This window comes from Penicillium concentricum, assembly GCF_028827145.1.
Source record: "Penicillium concentricum strain IBT 3081 chromosome Unknown utg000002l_segment0_segment0, whole genome shotgun sequence".
NCBI classification, from domain to species: Eukaryota; Fungi; Ascomycota; class Eurotiomycetes; order Eurotiales; family Aspergillaceae; genus Penicillium; species Penicillium concentricum.
The window spans coordinates 10,895,057-10,914,633 of record NW_026622755.1 but is presented as its reverse complement, the minus strand read 5'-3'; the positions used below and the strand labels follow the sequence as shown (position 1 = coordinate 10,914,633).

The 19,577-nt window shown below is 47.1% G+C and overlaps 8 protein-coding genes across 8 annotated transcripts; 4 read left to right on the top strand and 4 right to left on the bottom strand.

Annotated features, from left to right (window-relative positions):
• Positions 1-417: 417 nt before the first annotated feature.
• N7517_007878 (IQ calmodulin-binding motif protein) lies at positions 418-1,990 on the bottom strand (the record flags this gene model as incomplete). Its single annotated transcript, XM_056725608.1, has 5 exons — positions 418-625; positions 690-835; positions 886-1,728; positions 1,791-1,865; positions 1,919-1,990. 5 exons carry the CDS (start codon positions 1,988-1,990, stop codon positions 418-420), a joined length of 1,344 nt encoding a protein of 447 aa, XP_056581858.1.
• A 563-nt stretch (positions 1,991-2,553) lies between these two features.
• Positions 2,554-3,129, top strand: N7517_007877 (uncharacterized protein; the record flags this gene model as incomplete). The annotated part of the gene is made up of 1 exon (XM_056725607.1): positions 2,554-3,129. The coding sequence occupies one exon, from the start codon at positions 2,554-2,556 to the stop codon at positions 3,127-3,129; it is 576 nt and encodes a 191-aa protein (XP_056581857.1).
• A 507-nt stretch (positions 3,130-3,636) lies between these two features.
• N7517_007876 (uncharacterized protein) lies at positions 3,637-5,148 on the bottom strand (the record flags this gene model as incomplete). The annotated part of the gene is made up of 3 exons (XM_056725606.1): positions 3,637-4,525; positions 4,577-4,988; positions 5,079-5,148. The coding sequence occupies 3 exons, from the start codon at positions 5,146-5,148 to the stop codon at positions 3,637-3,639; spliced, it is 1,371 nt and encodes a 456-aa protein (XP_056581856.1).
• A 297-nt stretch (positions 5,149-5,445) lies between these two features.
• N7517_007875 (uncharacterized protein) lies at positions 5,446-6,352 on the top strand (the record flags this gene model as incomplete). Its single annotated transcript, XM_056725605.1, has 2 exons — positions 5,446-5,750; positions 5,902-6,352. The coding sequence occupies 2 exons, from the start codon at positions 5,446-5,448 to the stop codon at positions 6,350-6,352; spliced, it is 756 nt and encodes a 251-aa protein (XP_056581855.1).
• Positions 6,353-6,701: 349 nt separating this feature from the next.
• On the top strand, positions 6,702-9,492 carry N7517_007874 (uncharacterized protein; the record flags this gene model as incomplete). The annotated part of the gene is made up of 9 exons (XM_056725604.1): positions 6,702-7,071; positions 7,133-7,237; positions 7,287-7,526; positions 7,586-7,732; positions 7,788-7,899; positions 7,950-8,079; positions 8,133-8,351; positions 8,423-8,612; positions 9,149-9,492. The coding sequence occupies 9 exons, from the start codon at positions 6,702-6,704 to the stop codon at positions 9,490-9,492; spliced, it is 1,857 nt and encodes a 618-aa protein (XP_056581854.1).
• A 1,980-nt stretch (positions 9,493-11,472) lies between these two features.
• Positions 11,473-14,523, top strand: tyr1 (uncharacterized protein; the record flags this gene model as incomplete). The annotated part of the gene is made up of 10 exons (XM_056725603.1): positions 11,473-11,698; positions 11,752-11,876; positions 11,936-12,238; positions 12,287-12,550; positions 12,611-12,624; positions 12,731-12,811; positions 12,870-13,298; positions 13,377-13,671; positions 13,744-13,945; positions 14,027-14,523. The coding sequence occupies 10 exons, from the start codon at positions 11,473-11,475 to the stop codon at positions 14,521-14,523; spliced, it is 2,436 nt and encodes an 811-aa protein (XP_056581853.1).
• A 206-nt stretch (positions 14,524-14,729) lies between these two features.
• N7517_007872 (Esterase SGNH hydrolase-type subgroup) lies at positions 14,730-15,527 on the bottom strand (the record flags this gene model as incomplete). Its single annotated transcript, XM_056725602.1, has 1 exon — positions 14,730-15,527. The coding sequence occupies one exon, from the start codon at positions 15,525-15,527 to the stop codon at positions 14,730-14,732; it is 798 nt and encodes a 265-aa protein (XP_056581852.1).
• An 883-nt stretch (positions 15,528-16,410) lies between these two features.
• On the bottom strand, positions 16,411-18,246 carry N7517_007871 (Amidase; the record flags this gene model as incomplete). The annotated part of the gene is made up of 7 exons (XM_056725601.1): positions 16,411-16,451; positions 16,518-16,602; positions 16,651-17,345; positions 17,385-17,505; positions 17,559-17,711; positions 17,764-17,886; positions 17,959-18,246. The coding sequence occupies 7 exons, from the start codon at positions 18,244-18,246 to the stop codon at positions 16,411-16,413; spliced, it is 1,506 nt and encodes a 501-aa protein (XP_056581851.1).
• Positions 18,247-19,577: the final 1,331 nt, after the last annotated feature.

Sequence of the window (19,577 nt, the reverse complement as noted above, 5' to 3'; positions counted from 1 at the left end):
TGGGCCCAATAGTCAGGAGTGCATTCAATCGTGCACTATCGGATCGTCCCTGTCGCATTGGATTTTCAAATGCGCAAGGCCTGCTTTGCAAGACATTTTGAAGCCTCAGTTGCGACCATCTTCATCTGTATAGAGCCTCCCGGTCACCACCGCGAGAATTCTGCTGCGCAATGTCACCATGCCTATGTAGGTTGTGCGATTGCTTTACCCAGCGGTACATCAATATGGACTTTTGCAACGTACCCATGTGCGGTTAAAGCGTCACAAAGCTATGCAACCTCAGCGTGACAAGGCTTCAAGTCTACACTCCGACTTTCCCATGTTGACCTTCAATTAGAGAACAAGCAACACGATAATTGGGGTATTTCATTCGGCCCGCTAGGATGTCAAGAAATATCAACCATGTGTCCCCCGCACTCATTCTTCGGATTGATGGAACTTTTCCTTGGAACTGTCAAGCTTCTCATGTACGGCACGTGCCTTTCGTTTCGTTTTAGTGTAACTTTCAATTCCAGCGAGCATGATATAAGACTTGCTCATGGAAACATGAGACATATCAACGCCTTGTTGCTGTAGGGAATGATGGAATGCCCTGAAATTGGCAGCTGGGGGGCGATAATGGCCACTGAACACATTAGCCTGCGCCTTGGAGCAACGATAAAGTTGGTGAAAGTTTTGACTGAACTCACCTAAGTGGTGCCAGGCTTCGAAGTTGGCCGTGTTTAATCTTAATCATTCCAGCTGCTGCAATACGGGCACCTCGAAGAAAAGATGAATGCTGAAAGGCACCTGATTTCTTTATGCCAATGTACAAACGAAAAGAAGTATCTGCAACCTAAGAGAGGCTTAGCTGCATTCAACAACCATAATCCAATTGAGACTCACGAATAACCACATCTCTTCTTTCTCTGGGGACTTGCGCACAAGTCGTTTCAATACAGCAGCGGGGCTTCCGTGCATCACCTTTTTCATCATCTTTGTAGCTTTGTACTCCTCGTCGGTGAAATATTTTGGGTCTTCATTTGAGATATGACTGTCGAGGCTCTGCCTTACAGAAGTTGATATTGATGACGATGATGAGGATGAAGCTGGTGTCAATGTTGATGGCGGTCGTGATAAGCCCGAGATGGAATCTGGCTGTAAGGTCATGGAGTTTCCACTGAATTGAGGCACATCATCCTCAATTCTCACTATCCCCTGGAGGCTATCTTTGAAATGGGTAGTAGTTGTCCACACTGGCTCACTGTTTTTGGCCCACCGGAAGAGGCCAGCATCGTCTACCGTCACCATATAATTCAAACGTTCCTCGCTGGTGAGATAGCGGACTTGGTCTTTCTCAAGTCTTTTTCGTGAGCATTTCGGAAGTTCAATACTTTTTCCATCGCCATAGTCCAACCAATAGAAGAAGTTTTCGCGGGTTGATGAATTTCGCCAATAGGTGTGGTACGAGCGCAGATTGCTTCCGTGTCGATGTTTGAGATCAACCATCTCGAGAAAGTATTGGAGATCCATCATCTTTGCTGTAGCCCCTGATGCAATCTCTGTATTATCTTCTCGAGTCCCTGTGGAAGACGAAACTTCGGAAACACAATCGTCGCCGCCGACGCGCCGCGCGACACTAACCGCTCGTTGCCAGTTTCGACGAGCTTGGTTGAAACCGTCGTTTCTGGGTGCTACACGAGGCTCCGGTGGTTGATGGAGTTGGTGCCACTGGGCTTCTTGAAAGGCCTGGAAGCAGCAGATAAACGATATTAGCCTCTTGGTCAATTTCACGCAAGATATACCCTTACCTCAACCCACCGAGTGGAAGCAGCTAAACCAAGACCACGCAGCTCTCTTCGCGTTCGATATCCACGATAGATTCTCTAGTAATGATGGTCAGCGGTAATCAGCAACACCATGATCATTGTAACTGTACCTGAACCGTTCGCGCGGCTTGTTCCTCGATGACGTCATTGGAAAGAGTGGAAGTCCCCAGAATTTTGGTCATGGAGAAGTTAGAAGTTGGAAAGGAGGTAATGGAGGTAATTATTATCAATATGGCGAGAAGTCAAAATCTCAAAAAGGTCAAGAAGTTGAAGAAAGATGCGAGATTCATCGAAGCCTGCTCAGGCCTTGGAGGTGGGAGATCATCTTTGTCAGCCTCAACCGTGGAACCTTGGAACAATAGAAAACTCTATGAGCCTAAACGATAACCTTGAGTTGACCTTGGATTGACCTCGGATATATATTCTTGGCCATTACGGCCATTATAGACCTGAGAAATTATAATATACAATAAGACTTATAGGCCTTAACCCCTCACGAATTTCCTAAAAAGGAAGATCGGTATATAGATCCCGAGACTAAATAGGGAAATTATTTCCCTATTCACAATGTGAGCCATAAATGGCATCAAGTCCGCCTATACGGAGTAATATCCCCAAATATTAAGATAACGATCCGATTACCCCGCGTGAGGAGATGTGCGGGGATCTCAACATTGTTGGAGCTTACATATATAAATAAGAACATTTACTCTAAACTTTATACTTCATTTTACATATCCTCAACATGGCACCCTCTATCCATCCTCTCATTGATAATGGCATCACACAAGGGTCCAGTAGCTTCTCTGGTGGGAAGCTTCACTGCCACTGCCCCTCCGACCAGGTCGAGATCACGCTGAATAGCAACGTTGCTCACAACCACGCATGCGGCTGCTCCAAGTGTTGGAAGCCATCTGGTTCTCTCTTCTCTATTGTTGGTGTTGTACCCCGAGATGCCGTCTCGGTGACAGCGAATGCATCGAAGCTTTCGATTGTGGACAAAGAGGCTACCATCCAGCGCAATGCCTGCAAGGACTGTGGTGTGCACCTCTTCGGGCGTATCGAGAAGGACCATCCTTTCAAAGGGCTCGACTTTGTCCACGTGGAGTTGTCCGATGAAAAGGGTTGGCAGGAACCACAATTCGCCGGTTTCGTCTCATCCATCATTGAACAAGGCTCACATCCCAACGAAATGGATGCAGTGAGAGCCAAATTCAAGGCAGTTGGATTGCAGACATACGACGTGCTGTCCCCGGTGCTGATGGACCTGATCTCCACTTTTACGGCTCAAAATTCCGGCATCAGATTTGCCAATTTGTGATATGGAAACATGGACGGTTTTCGAATGTGATGGTTGCGGAGTCCAACATCTAAGGGGAGTACAAAAAACAGCGATACTGCTCATGCCAAACTTTACGTGACAGTGAATGCTGCCTTATTTACTGTATATCAACCACAGTAGAATAAAAACCAAAAAATAATATATGTTGTATCGCTACCGAGACCTACGATTTGCTCTCCATCCCCTAGCGTTCCCTCCCTCAGCTGCCAAAGTCTTTCCTTGTCATGTATCAACAACTAAGGGTTCGCCATTGCTATCCCTAATTATTAGAATTGGAAACATGGCGTCTATTATGACGTCAAGGTGTTCTCCTTAAACCCAACCTGAATGATGCGTGTCAAACTAATGATGATCGTCTTTCCTTGATGAGTCTCTTCCCTGTTCTCTTATTCGACCACTTCAAAATCCAGGTTTTTCCTATCTGGTCCTCCCACTATATCCACAAATCCTGCAGTTTTTCCGTGAGCTCTGGTCGACCTGTCTTTCTTAGATGCGCGCTTTGAGCTTCTCGGCCGTTTCTTGGAGCGGATAATCGAGATACTTCGTTTTACTGCGGACGCGTTCGCCATCTTGAGGTGTGATATACCGAGCTTCGACTGCGGGGTTGTACCCCAGACCAGAAACCTTCTTGATATCTTCATCTGAAATGGGACTGCTGACCTGTCCGTCGGCTCGCTTGTAGATAGTTACCACCACTGCTCCCCCCAACCCGAGATTGTGTTGCAAAGCGACATCAGTGCCAGGGACCAAACGATTGTTGGCCCAACCGCGAAGCTGCCAAGTCAGCTCCGCACACTGAGCCAGCCCGGTGGCCCCGAGAGGGTGACCCTTTGAGATCAGCCCGCCAGATGGGTTGACGACCAGGCCGCGACCTCCATACGTGATGTCCCCCCGACGAACCATCTCGTGGGCTTTTCCTGGCTCTGAAAAGCCGAGGGCATCAAGCAACAAAAGCTCGTTGGTGGAGAAACAATCGTGAAGCTCGCAAACTTTGATTTCTTTTACTCCGACACCAGCCTCCTGCATCGCGAGCTGGGCAGCTTGCCGCGACATATTGAACCCGACGAGGTCTATCGCGCTTCGAGAATATACCTCTGGTCCATCGGTCAACAGCTGTTGGCCAGCCATGAGAATAGCCTGGGACTTGAGGTGAGGACGCGCATCCAAGAATCGCTGGGATACAATGATGGCCGCTGCGGCACCGTCACTAGTTGGGGAGCACTGAAGCTTGGTAAGGGGTCCATAGATTTGTGTCTTCGGATCCAAAATCTGATCCAGAGTGTATGCAGTTCGGAACTGGGCGTACGGGTTTCGCTGGGAGTGTTCATGCGACACACGAGCAATTTCAGCGAAATCTTCCGCTTTGGCGCCATATCTGTTTTAATGGTTAGCAGAAGGTCGATATCTGAGTCGCGGGGTGTTCTACTTGTCCATGTACTCTTGTCCAGCATTGCCGAAGTACTGAGCATTTCGAGGGCTCTGGTGTTTACCAAACGTATCCTCCATCATTTTGGTCGATGGACCCAACGGACTAGGTCGATCGTCCCATACACTCTTGATTGACCCTGGGCGCATCTGTTCGAAGCCGACGACGAGGACACAGTCTGCCTGGCCTCCTTTAACCAGAGTACGAGCAAGATGAAGGCCAGTAGATCCGGTAGCACATGCATTGTTGGTGTTGTAGATTGGAATCCCCGTCATTCCTAGTTGGTACATGATCCGCTGACCAGAAGTCGTGTCGCCGTAACAATAACAGGCCACACCTGCCTGTACGTCATCGTATGTGATATGCGCATCGATCAGAGCTTTGACCGCTGCCTCATAGCCAAGTTCTGGATCTGTAAGGAAAAAGACATGGTGAGCTGCCCGTCAGGTCTCTATATGCGACATAATATATAGACAAGGCAATATGTAGAAGGGTGTCTCACATTCACGAGTGCGACGAGGCTTCAGGAACTGGGTCATCCCCACCCCCAAAACGTAAGATTGAGATGCCATGGTGAGTTATGAAGACCTTGTGAAACCAGTCATAACTCACGTTCCAGGGCTGGATATAAACATATCGTTGTGACTTAGCCGAGCTCCCGAGGTATGTTGACCTTTCCCCTCATCACCTTCAGAGAGGCTATGAAGCCGACTGTATGAAATCTCCCAGTTTTTCAACAAAGTTCTCACTGTATTTGTTCTCATATAGCCTATTTAAAGCGCCAAAGCTTTCCCCGCACTCCACATTCTGTCCCCCAACCACCCCAGACCCTGAATACAATATATTAACCTTCATTTGCGACATCAATGATGTCTGGTCTTTGCTCGCCACCACCACCGGCAAACTTTTTAAAGTTGTCATTTCCAAAGCCAAAGGTGCTGCTAGTGACGATCAATCGTGAGAAGCAACGAAATGCACTGCCTGCTGAGGCTCATTGGGAAGGTCATGGCATATTCTCCTGGTTTGATGATGAGCCAACCTTGCTTGTAGCTATTGTTACTGGAGCTGGCAGTAAAGCTTTCTGTGCAGGTCAAGATTTGACAGAACAAGCCTCCTCCCGCCGGGGCCCCAAGACCGCGGCCCAACTTGCTGTGTTGAACCACCCACCAACAGGGTTTATGGGCTTAAGCCAACGCAAAGGCAAAAAACCCTGTTATTGCTGCTGTGAATGGATTTGCTCTTGGTGGAGGATTTGAGATCTGCCTCAATTGGTAGGTAAAACACTGAAGCGACCGAGTTTGTTCTTCTGTGCCCGGAGCTTACAGTTCCTCCAGTGACATGGTAGTTGCATCGCCCCAGGCTCTATTCGGACTTCCCGAGGTCGCAGTTGGTCTATATGCTGCAGCTGGAGGGTTGCCTCGCTTAATGCGAATCATTGGTCTTCAGCTCGCATCCGAGATTGCCATGACTGGCCGCAGGTTGACAGCCCAGGAAGCCCTGGAGTATCGGCTTGTCAACCGGGTTTCTCAAACTCCTCAGTCCGTTTTTGATGAATGTCTCAGCCTGGCGACTCAGATCACTAGCTTCTCTCCTGATGGTATTATTGTGACACGTCAGGGGCTGCGTGAGGCATGGGATAACGCTAGCGTAGAACATGCTACTTCACGAACTAGACATGAATATGTGAATCGTCTAATTGCGGGCGAGAACTTTAAGATTGGGGTGGAGGCATTTGCCCAAAGGTCCAAGCCAAAATGGGTTCCTTCGCACTTATAATGATTTCTGAATTTCAGTCTTGTGGATGGTTGACCTGGAGATTTCGATATTGATATTGGTATCTGTTATTTCCATCATGCTACTGATAAATCCACAATTGAGATAGAGGATACTGCTACATTTTGATTTTACAACATATCTATATCGAGGAAGATCAAATGAGAGTCCATGCAAAGTGTAAAGTGTAACTGCACTTTATCCCCCGCGGGTATATCTAATATTCACAGGGCCTTGCTCGGGCCGAGGAACAGAAGGTGTGGATTCTCCAAAATTCTGCTTCTTTAGTATTTGTGCATTGCACATCCCGTCTCTAATTCCACATGTGGTTTCGATTCTCTCATTTAGCAATATGCAGCCTGTCATAGTTGGGGTTGCCGACATCAGAAACCGATCACTTGCGGTTGAGGATGCCAAGGAGCCTGCTTCGTTAATGCTAGAAGCCATTCAAGGCGCTATCAACGATGCAAGCACCTCAAGCGAAACCGCCGAATTACTTCGGAATAGTATCGATAGCCTCAGTGTCGTACAAACCTGGACATGGCCTTATCATGACTTGCCCGGCCTTTTGTCTCAACGGCTTGGGGTCAATCCCAAATATCAAATGTATACCGAGCATGGGGGAAACCAACCAGCAAAGCTGCTCGACGAAGCTGCCCTACGTATTGCACGTGGGGAATCAACCGTCGCAGTTATAACTGGAGGTGAAGCATTGGGTTCTTGTGAGTCCACATATGTTCCCTCTTTGGTCTTTCGGGTCATCCGCCTTGCTAAGTGAAAAAGTGGCCGCGTGCGTCAAACATGGAAATATGCCACCCCCAGGCTGGTCACCTCCGGCTCGGAATGTGACCAACGTTTTCTCTCCTACAAATAGGGAGCCGAGAAAAGGTTTGTGTCTGATATAGAATCTGTACCTTTCTCTGACAATCACTTTTAGACATTGCAGGGCTTCACTTCGTGGGATCACCAATCCATATATATCCGCTATATGAAAACGGATTTCGGGCTTATCGTGAACAATCACTGGAAGCCAACCATAGAGAGTCTGTAGCACTTTACGCCTACTTCAGTCAAGTTGCATCGCAGAATCCATATGCTTGGAATTATGGCACAGACGCTGAGACTGCTGCTTCCATTGGCACTATATCCAAGAAGAATCGGATGATTTGCTTTCCATGTATATGCCTCTCCTGCTCCCTGACATTAGCAATGAAGGCTTACCGATATCCATATCAGATCCCCTCTTGATGAATGCTTTTAACAATATCAATCTATCATCATCTTGCATTTTGACGACAACTAAATTCGCAAAACAGCTTCAGATACCCGAGGACAAGTGGATCTATCCACTTGGTGGTGCTGGTTTTAAGGAGCGCGACCATTGTATGTTCGCATAGCTGTAGACACAAAGGCAAAAGCTAACAACATATTTGTCTAGTTTGGGAACGTCCAAACTTTTTTGAAAGCGCGGCAATCTCAAAGTCTCTTGATGCATGCCTCAGCGCGAGTCAACTGACTCCTGATGAGATAGATCTCTATGATTTCTACTCGTATGTGTTTCACCTCAACCACCTGTGTATATCATCTCACATCCTGATAGTTGCTTCCCAATCGTGCCCAAGCTTGCATGTCATCACCTGGGAATTTCCATTACACAACCCAAAAAGCCAATTACCGTTCTGGGTGGCCTCACCTCATTTGGAGGCGCTGGAAATAACTACTCAATGCATGTATGAGCCCTTTCCCGTTATCCAAACCGCTCACTACTCACCTGCAACTCCAGGCTATCACTGAAATGACTCGTCGGCTGCGTGGAGGCTCTAGTCGCAACGGACTTATTCTTGCCAACGGTGGTGTATTATCATATCAGCATGCCGTCTGTCTTTCCTCTTTGGCTCCGAGAAAGGGGGCACCTTATTCCAACAGCAACGATTTAGAACGGGTTGCACGAGGTCCAATTCCTCTTATCGATTTCGAGGCTAAAGGGCCGGGAAGGATTGAGGTGAGTGTGACAGATTCACCTTTATTTGCCGACTCCAAAGTTTCTTCAAAGGAGATTCTGACTATGATCAGACATATACCGTTGAATTTAATCGAGATGGTACTCCATCTCGGGCGTACATCATAGGCCGATTAACCAATAATAACCACCGCTTCTTGGCAAACGAGGGCGATAGGTCGACTCTCTTACGCTTGTCTTCGCGAAATGAAGAACCAATAGGGAAACTTGGCACTGTCACTGCCGACCCCTTGGGAGGAATAGGTCAGAGAAGAAACTTGTTTTCTTTGCATAGCGTGCCCAGGCTATAGCTGCAACTTGTACAAGACCCCTTGCAGGCTAAGAATAGTATCATCAGTATCTCTACAGATCCAAAAGACTTGATCATGACAATATTACTATCAGAGGCCATGTAAAACGAAATACAGTGTCCAGGTGCATGTATAAGTCGATGTAAATACGGGATGGCCAGGTCGTTTAGGGCCTGAGGTATGGACTACTCACCTTCTTGCAACTGCCAGGTTGTACCTAACAACATCTGTCCATTTCAACTTTAAATGACCCACGTTGGCATACAAATCAATGTCCTTCTGCCTAGAAACCCCTTTGCCTCGCCACTTCGCTTTTTCGGCTTCTGAACGTCCTCTGCCTCCCCCGCACCATGTAGGCTGTAAAACGGGCCGACAGGTTGATCCTAGATCAGAGTCCCAATATTCACGACTTTTACTTTTCAACAGGGTGATTTTGAGATACTCTAAGAGATTGGTCTGGTCAGGTTTCGTTTCTAACTTCTCATGTAGCCTGCACGATTCCCTCGATTGCTGCCACTCAAAGCGGGGAGTGCATCATGCTGCGTCTGATCACGATCATTGCCCACGCGAGTCTCTTCAAAGCCATGATTCCGATCTGTCCGAGTTCCAGCAAACGATGTCTCACTCCGCCTAAAGTGGGTCCCCATGGGGCCTGTTGTAGGATCACTGGAACGGACTTGAATGCCCTCCAATTGCAGGCAACAGCACGCCGGGGATGGGTACGTGCTGTCAGAACAAAGCGTCTGGGCCTCCACAAAGAGCTAAGAGGATCCTCATTCTTGTTCGCACGACACCTTGCGACCAAATGCAAGACCCTCTACACATATCTATGAGTTCCTCGGGTCTAAGTGACTGAAATTCCAAAGATGGGCGGGGATGCCGTTGACACCAACTCCCCTTTTTTCGACCACTGTCACGTCTCCATAAAGAACCATGCTGAAGAGGAGAACCCAGGGTTTCAAGTGATTTATCACGGGAGGTATATCCTTGCCGCGCTTTATGTTCACAGGGGTGAAAGTCAGGAGCACAAGCTTGATACATGCTTATTTGAGGGCCAGGTGTCGTTACGCCCTAATTCATGATGTGTTGATTCCATGGCTCAATGCTGGCGAATGTTCAAAGCGTCGGGGTATGGAACATCCAAGTATCGTTCCCTACCAAGCTTTCAAGAAAAATGACGGCCATCTGGTCCTGAGCGCTACGAACAGCCCCCACGTCCTATATGTCTTGGTACCCCACTTTCAAATGTTTTATCAATTGGAGTTGCTGAAGCTTTCAGAATGGCGAAATTCCCGTGGTTTGTTGATAATAGCTGTCGTGTCCAAAGTCTGCCCGAATTAAGAGAGGTACTTGAACCAATCATCCGCGCGAAAGTGGGGAAATTCTGGCCGGTCGTCTTGGAGGGTAGTAGATTATCATATGGACCTGGGAACACGATAGAAAGACTATGTTCACAATCGCACCACTGGGTCTATGGTTTTCCTCACGAAGCACAGTCGTGGCAGATCAGAGTACTAGGTTTGGTCCTCGTAAGTGCCGCATGTGTTGATACTGGCAATCGTACAGCAACCCTTGTCAAGTTTAGTGAGCCAAAGCCTTGAATTCGAGGATCGCTGCCAATTCTAGGGGAGCATATCATTTCCATGCTTGAGGGAATGAGAAAAGGTTTCACTGCAGGGGATATGTGTAATGCGAGAGCAAGGTGCTCCGTATTGTGTGATCATCACCTAAATTTGGAATGCTTTACTTCCATTCGCCTATACAAGTCTCCTACTATTGGGAATAGACCAATGCTTTGCACAGAGTCTCTCGGTGTGATACGAATACTAGTTTGCATTGGTGGCTAATGGATATGTTTCAATATAGGCTGCTGGTGCTGATCTTGCACTTTTTGATATTCTGAGCTTACTCTAGCGTTATCAAAATGGAGAACTAATCAAGCTATCTCTATATTCAGGGTACACTGCCACGAAATAAAGACCAAACTATATGTATATATTTGGATTACCTTTGCTTCTTAGTATCCCAATTGCCGTAGGAGCCAATTGGAGAAAAGGAAAGACAGGAAGAGATTGATCATCAATAATTCGCGTTTTATCCAAAGTTATCCTCTCACCATTGAGAGCCCAAGCTGCAGCATTGAGCAAACAATGCGACAGCAAAGTCCACCGAATCTAACCATAGTTGCCGCTAGTTGGACTGCCAGATGTTGGCGTAGCTGAGGTGTTGTATTAATATATGTGTGGCTAGCTGGAAGAGCTGGGACAGTGTAATGAACCCTAATTCCTGTCAATTGCTAAGCCAGAATGCAGGCCAAATAAGAATCCCGTACAACGGTTGATTGGTGATCTTCGAGCACGATCAATTTCCCTAGGTCGAGGTCACAGCTGTGTATAATTGTAGGTAACAATTGTGAAATCGACTGCATCGGCTGATTTTGACTATGAATGAATGCCTATACCTTTTAGTCGCCAATAATCTCTTCACACCGCGCTGCGCGAGGAGTCGAAAGATTGTCATTCGTAGAGCTGACAGCTACGCTCTGGGGGCTTGCATTAAAATGTGACGAGACGGCATATATTCCAATGTGCCAGTGTGCCCAAAGTCCCATTCAATGTCGATCAATAATTGCTTTGTATGCAATCTATGACTGCTGTCCTACCTTCGCAAGGTGTGAAAGAAATTGTATAAAACATTCACTTCGACCCGGAGCAAGTACCTCTTTCCTTGATAAGTTCGGATGCACCTCTTCGGGCGATAAAAAAAGATCTTCCAAACGAAGCATTGCTTCAACCACTTCATCAGGAGATAAGATGTCTGAATCATCTCCGTATGAGTACTACCAGATCCAAGCCCGGTTTCCAGGCAAAGATTGCAATCCTGATGATGGCATCAATCGCAAGGTCTTTGTCCGCCAGGACATTGACGAATGGAGCGGTGCGAAGTCGAACAAAAAGCAAGTAGATCTTTTTATCCATGCTCTGGATAATATCCAGAGGCTAGACCCCAAAGAAAGGCTATCTTACTTTCAAGTCGCCGGTACGTCTCAATTATGAGCTTCTGTTTACATTTTCTGACTTGCATTTGACCAGGTATTCATGGACAACCATTTGTACGATGGGACGATCCTAGCCCAGAGCCCATGAAAAATGCCTACTGCTTCCACTCTCATGTGATATTTCCCATTTGGCACCGGCCTTATGTGCTTCTTTTCGAGGTACGAGGAAATCTTACACAACCCTATCCTACACACACCGGGTACTGACTACAATCTAGCAAGTTGTGCTTGAAATCATAATCAGGGAGATTATCCCTCAATTTCCGGAAGCCCATCAAGCGTCCTGGCGTGAGCAAGCTGAGTCATGGGGTCTTCCTTTCTGGGACTGGGCACGAAATGGCCGTGTCCCTGACTTGGCAAAATACCCTACCATCACTGTTCCTCGGCCCGAGGGCGGAACTGTTCGAATCAACAATCCTCTGTTTCGATTTCGGATGCCTACAGACAAGCCGATGCGAAGTGAGGGCGTCGGTACTGAGAACACATGGGAAAATGACACAGAACAAGAAGAGTACAAGAACGTAGGTAAGGCCTGGGCAGTGTGGAAGCAAACGCGCTAACTCAATCAGTTTGGCAATGCAACCGGAACCAGCCGTTGGCCGGATGAGGAGGACCAGAATCCAACCAGTGAGGGCTGGCGGCACGGTGTGGTTAATAACCGCAAAGTAGCAGATACCTTCAACTCTCATGAAGGGTACAATGACAAGAATCATGGTCCCGCAGCTGAAATGGTGTATCGGCTGCTTACTGTGCCCATGGACTACACTACCTTTGCAAGCACAAATCCAACCTCCAAAGACCAACACGTCGATCAGGACTTGAACATAGAATATGTGAGTATATGGATTTGATATATTACAGCACAAGAACTGACTGGAAATCCACCTGGGTAGATTCACAACAATGTGTAAGTACTCCACCCTTTCCCCCAGAGTGTCATCACAGGGGAATTCTCAGGGCTATATCTACTGTATGCCGTTTTCAGTTGCTCCAAACACTAACAATATTCAAAGTCACGGCTGGACAGGTGCTGCAGGGCACATGGGAAATGTGCCAGTTGCATCTTTTGACCCTTTGTTCTTCTTGCACCACTGGTAAGTACACCTTCTTCAACCAGCTAAAAACGCAACTCTAATCAGCAATTACTCACAGCAACATCGACCGTCTTTTCGCAATCTGGCAAGCCCTCAACCCGGACAAGTGGATGGATAATATCCCTGCCAACAATGCTACCATCCATGATTCATTTGGCAAAGAGCATATCGTGAATGGGCGCACGCCTCTTCAGCCATTCCGACGTGATGCTGGAGGAAATTACTGGACCCCTGAAGGAGTTCGATTCCCCTCCAATCTGGGGTATTCCTATCCAGAGCTGCTACGATGGGAGAGTAGATACCGCCAAGAGAACGGAACACTCAACCAAGTGCTGTTTAAGGAAAATATCACCACCATCGTCAATAGGCTATATGGTGTGTCGCGTGATTTGACATTGGACCCTAAAGCTCCAACTCCAGAGGGCGTTGAGGCAATTGAAGGTGGGCTCAAACTTACCGATTTTGCCTTCAGTGTTCGATTCTTGAAGTACGTTGCCCTTGAAATTGCCCTTGAAACATATCTGTCGCAAGAAGAATCGATAGCTAATCATGCTAAATAATTTAGATATGCCTTGGGAGGGCAACCTTTCTGGGTCAAACTGTATCTTGCCCAAGAGGACGGTATACAAACCCCACTGACCGACTTGATCGCCGAAGTATACAACTTCAGCCAAAAGCCAGATTTGGATGGCTCTTCGGTCTGCGGGAACTGCACACAAGGACAACAATTGCGTGTCAAGTCGACCGCTTACATCCCAATTGCCCCCGTTCTTTACAAGCTTCTCGGGGGCGGACGGAAACTGAAATCCTTGACTCGTGACGAGGTTTTAGCATATATTAAAAAGCGCGCATACTGGCGGGTATTCAAGGCAAGCACACCAGGCCATTGGCTCGCCTACATCCATTGCATGAATATAGCTGACCATTCACAGAACGAGAAAGAATTACCTTGCTATGAAGTTGAGAAACTGGAGCTAGAAATCATTGGCAGCAGCAATGATACGAAGCACTTCATCAACCCCGCGACTCCGCCAGTTTTTCTGAACTTCAAGAAAGAGCCTACCATTACTGGTGGTGCTGATGGAGCGCTGGATCCAGAGCTGAAGCAGCCGAAGACTGACCTCTGGCTCCTCGGTAGGTTCCCAATCTTATAAATTAGGGGAATGGAGATAGGAATGTGATCACTAACTGCAATAAGACCAAAACGACCAAGAGAAAACCTGCCACTTCATGGCAGCCTCCGCTTCCAGCAGACTCTCAAGGCGGACAGTGTGATTCTCCTCGATTCGTCAAGCGTGGATCCTGTCAAGCCCGACGATGGCATCGACATGACTCAGATTTTAATCATGGACGCAGAGAACGATCTCATGTTTCATATCTCTATTCGCCGAGTTCAAGGTCAAATCATTTTCAATGCTAAAATCGGTGGATCATGGGGTCCGGAGGAACCGATCGATATTGACCGTAGATTCAACAGCAAAGATGGTGCGACAATTCTGATTCACGACCAAGGAGAAGGCTTCGAAGTTTCTATTGACTGGATCCATGCCATTTGGTTTGCTAAACGTGCTCAGGGCAGGACACCAGAGTCCATCCAGTACGATATTAGTAACAAAGACGGAACTTCTGCTTTGTCCGAGGATCTCGAAGTGCGCACCTATCCTTCGATGAAGGCTTTGTTCCTTCAAAAGCATGCTCATGAGGAGAAGTAGCCACATGTCGTTGATATGCAGTGCGATGGGTGTATAAGGAAGCTGACAATATTGATTTGATCAAATTCATGGGACTGTGGGGCCCTGCCTTTAGGCCAGACCTGAACCCACATGACTACAAGCATAGAATTTCTCCTTTAATATTGAGGTAACCCCTTGTATTCTTCGACAATAAATGGTTCCCGCGATCATAACCTTTTGTTTAGTTAAGGCCAGTGATAGATCCCATGATCAACATCCTCCTTGAGTTTACCATTCACACGCAGATATCCAAACTTTTCCAAATCATCAAGTTTCTGGATAATCAGTTCGGCCACAATTCCCCCAAACAGAATACTCCCGGGCACATTCAGATGGTTGAAGTCCGTTGGGTTGAGGTTGTATGTAGAAGCATTTTCTGGCCCGATTTCATTGAGGTATTGGGTGCTAGCTTGATTCAGGTCAATATATGTAGCATTTGAGCGATAGGCGGCAGTGATGGTGCCCATGGTCTCATCGGCGAGATCCATGACAATATTCGGTCTGGCTGTTGAGTCATCGTATCTAAGCCGAGACAGCGGCGTGACAAGGATTGGTGTAGCTCCAGCAGCAAAAGCTTCAGTCACAAATCTTTCAAGATTGCTGATGTACTGTGACAATGAGATTTTTGCAGCTGGCAGTTGATCGTTGTGCCCAAATTGGATAGTCACAAATGGATCATAGTCATGTTCAACTTGTCTCACAGTCCCTATAACATTGTCCCAACGGCCTTCATCTCGAAACCTAACAGTAGTTGCACCGTTGTGACCGAAATTGCGACCACAGGCTCCTTCGAAAAGTGTTGTGTTGAGAAAGCCGTCCCCCCATCCTCCTCCGTCTGAGGATTGAGAGGCTGTGGTGCTGTCACCTGCCAAGATGAAATATGGTGCCTTGGGTAATTGTTTCATCATAGGAGGTGAGGGATATGTCTGAACAAAAGATAGGATACTGAGGACAGCATCGATTGCTTTCACGATTATGCCCATTGTTATGTGAATGATGAGGATGAGAGTAAATTCTGCATATAAGCAGTAACATTCTCCGCGAAAAAAAAAAAAAAAAACGGATTTTAGACGAACTTAGAGGAGTCAGTCAGCTGTGGATAAATATATGCATTTCTCCAGTTGGTGGAAATTCCTCGTAAATTGATTTTGCGGGGTACGGTGTATACTCGGCCCAACGCACGGAGGTTGAGCCGCACTGGTCTAATGCAAAAATCTATCAACCCTCCAATTTCAACCTTTATTATTTTATCACATTTATAGAAAAAAAAATCCAGGATCGAGGGCCGCATCCAAAATGCTATTCAAGCATACCATAAAAGCGATAAACCCATAATCTCTGAATTGGCGCGAGAATTTGATATTCCGTACCATACCGTCATTTTTCCTAACAATAACGCTACTATATAGTGGGGTGGGTTAGTGAAGCAAAAGTCCGACTTTTTTCTAGCTTCTATAGGGTTCGGATTAAAGCGTTTACTAGTCGTACTATACGCTCCGGCTTTTAAAAAATGCGGTATATAATATCCTGTCCTCGCGCTTTTACGTCGACTAAGGTAAATTATGATTTACCTACATGGATATTAGATATACGACACGACGCATTGTCACTTGTTCGTTTGAGATTCTTAAATTTACAGCTTCGGATAATCTACGGTTGGTGATTCGCCAATATTATTGGCATTTTAAGTAGAAATCCAAGGCAAATTCCGCAAAATCAATGTGCAATTCTTGTATCCCCAAATATTCCTCCTTGCTTAGAATTGATCCATTCTCTCACTTTCAGGCTGGCTCAAAGCTTGAGTGTGTTAGACACAAGCTCCGCCACTTTCACCAATTCCTCATCATGCATGTTTCTGCCAACGACCTACACGCAACACGGAGCTCCCTCGATGTTATCAGCAACGTCTGAGATTCTAGAGTCAGCATTGAATCCATCAATCATAATGGGCGGAAAGAGAATATATAAATTACAAGGAGGTTTGTAGTTCACACTCCGAATGAATGCCTTGTCGGCGGTTTTGTTCGCCTTGCCATACGGAATGATGCAGCTCGGATACTTCGGGGAGTTAGTATAGCTTCATGAGACTAGAAGAGGTGAACTTACATCCATCACATTCCAAAGGACAGTGTAAGGCACAAAGCCAAACATGTCATGGGGCTGAGCGGTACCTTGATAGCCGGGCATGATAATAGCATCCACTTTTGCTTGCGTGATGAGATTGCGGAACTCTTCCTTGAGGTGGTTCCGCTCCTCATTCAGGCCATACAACCCTTCGAGTGTCAATGGGGCATACCCGTATGGCATGTAGCCATCGTTCAGAGATGTCGATGCCAAGGCAGGGATGGTTGGTTCCCCACTAGCAGCGATGTGTTTGAATGGAGTCAGAGCTGGATCCATTGAGAACATGCGAAATGCCAACGTGCAGGCATCTCGAATAAGCGGGGTGTTTAGAGGAATGATCTCATTTCCAGCTGTTTGAAGCTTCTCGGTTGCTCTTCTGAGGGTTCGCAAAACAGGCGGATGCAGAGGGAAATGAGAATCCTCCTGGATGAGCCCAAGTCGCAAAGTGGACTTGGCGACAACGGTGCGCCATGGAGAAAACAAAGCGGAAGAATCAAATTGCCATGGGTCTGCATTAGTCACGAGTCTCATGAACAGCTCCAGATCTCTGACTGACGTTGCCATGGGCCCTGCGCAGGCCTTGATCCCAGCCAGACCTCCGCGAATGGAACTAGTCTGTCCCCCGTATGGAATGCGGTCCGCAGATGGTCGCAACGAGTAGATCCCATTGTAGATAGCTGGGATTCAAATGGGACCAGCAATGTCTGTACCAACACCCAGCACCGATCCTCTCATAGCAATCAGTGCCCCTTCTCCCCCAGTCAACCCGCCGGCGGTAAGATTCAATCGGTGAGGGTTGAGCGTCCGGCCGAATACGTAGTTGTGCGAATCCGCGGCCTGGAACCCTAGTTCAGCACTTGAGACATGTTTGTGATTGTAAGAGCACTCACCATCATTGTTTGGGGAACGTTTGTCTTCACACACGGGAAGGCTCCCAAGTTAAGCAAAATCTGAACCACCGGGGAAGTTGAACTGAGTGGACCATTTTTGATGAACGAGGTAAATCCAATCGTGGACGGAACCCCAACGATGTTGAAGCAATCCTTTATATATCATCAGTAAGCCCAGTTTCGCTGACCAGAATTGTTCTAGTACCTTGAAACTGATTGATAAGCCATGCAAAGGCCCGGCAAGTTTCCCTGTTTTGGATAATATCTCATCCAAATCCTTTGCACGCTGCAGAGAACGCTCAAAGAAAGTCTCAGTGAGACATCGAGTCTGTAAATCTGTCGTAAGCCACTGGCTAGGCATTTGAAGGGCAAACAAGAGAGAAGTCAAGTCAACACATACCACCTGCTGGGCAATAGCAGCGCGAATGCAAAATGCTTCGGTGACCTCATAGGCAGACAGCTCTCGGCGATGAATCTTGCGTAGCAGAGCAGTTGCATCATGGTTTTCAGTTATCTCGAGCTGTCTTGCTGACAAGATTCCTGACTGGCGTGGAACATCAAGCACATTCATGCTGGATGTCTCAGATATCTTGGTCAGTTCTTCCGAGATTCGCCATTCGGGTAGGATTTTAGCAGCATCTTCAAGTTGCTTGTTGTGCACAAGAACTTCCCAGGATTCAGTCACCATTGCTATTGATGTATGATTGTTGTTGTGCGTCAAGATGAGGTAAGAGAGAACAGAGAATAAGAGTAGGTCGCCGATGGGAGAGAGAAGAGAAAGAGAAAGAGAAGTTGGAAGATACATTTATTTATATGCAAGGCTCATGCGCAGCCAACGCATTAAGCATCCAATGTATCAAACATCCGTAGGCTAAGAGTGTAGTTTACCGAGGTCCTAAATTTGTATGTTCGTAGTTGAGCCCCCTTAGATAAACTATTTCCCAAGGTTGACATTATCGACTTCTCTAGGTACTATGACAGGGATAAAATGTCCAAATGGGTGTGGCTAGTTCTGCTAGGTGATAGATAGCAAAGGTCGAGGTGACTGGGAAAGGAAAACCGGATCCAGAGGCCAATGAAACACGTCTAGCTCACTTGAATAAGAGCTACTAAGAGAATAACAATAACGTGCCCTGTCGAGTGTTATGAACACAGGTTGACATCTGGATTGTAGAGGATATTTGCTTGAGGCAATCCGGAATGAACGTAGTAGGCCGCTTAAAGTCATTTGTGACGTCTTCAACACCGACCGAGTCCACGGTGCCTCTTCCCAAGACGAGGGAAATGGCAAATGGGTAGTTCATATCACGATACAAGGAGAGAGCAAGCCCGCGCTTTCGGGGATGATGCAAGTCAGCTGTCCTCGCTCACGGCAGAGAAATGGATTTATATGGCCCAGCGTATTTTGAACTTGATATGCGGTAAAATTTACCTCCTTCCCCGCTGATCAGAGAGTGGCCGATAGACCAGATTCGATCTTAAGCCAATCTCGATCCCGTTTATCTCGATGCTTTCGCATACTCCATGCGGCAATTCCTGGTGGGTAAGATATTATTCAAGGGCCCTCAGGAATAGAGCAATTGCCATACCGAACTCAAGTCCAGCGCGGTTCACCTCCTGCGCTAGGGGATCAAAAGGAGAGAATGGTCCTACACATGGTGGACTTGCAGGTAGGTATCCATAACCAGGAGCAACGAGTGGTGATTGCATCAGGCTACAGAACCGGAGCCAAATTGGAAATCTGCACAGCTTCGGTTGAATATATACCGAGACCGCAGAGAGGACCGGGAACGGTCGCGGAGTCCACCGCTTAACACCCTAGATTGACCACTCCCCATTTGTCTACGACCTGAAAAATGCCGACCAGCGTGAGCCACAATCCTTCACCCCAACAGCCAGGCCAGGATACTAAACATGTTTACAGGTGAAGAGGCTGAAGGAGGGAAAGAGTAAACGGGAGTCTTCTCTCGCCAGCAATAGTGGGGCTAATGTGCTGTAGTAGAAGCAGAAGGCCAAGAA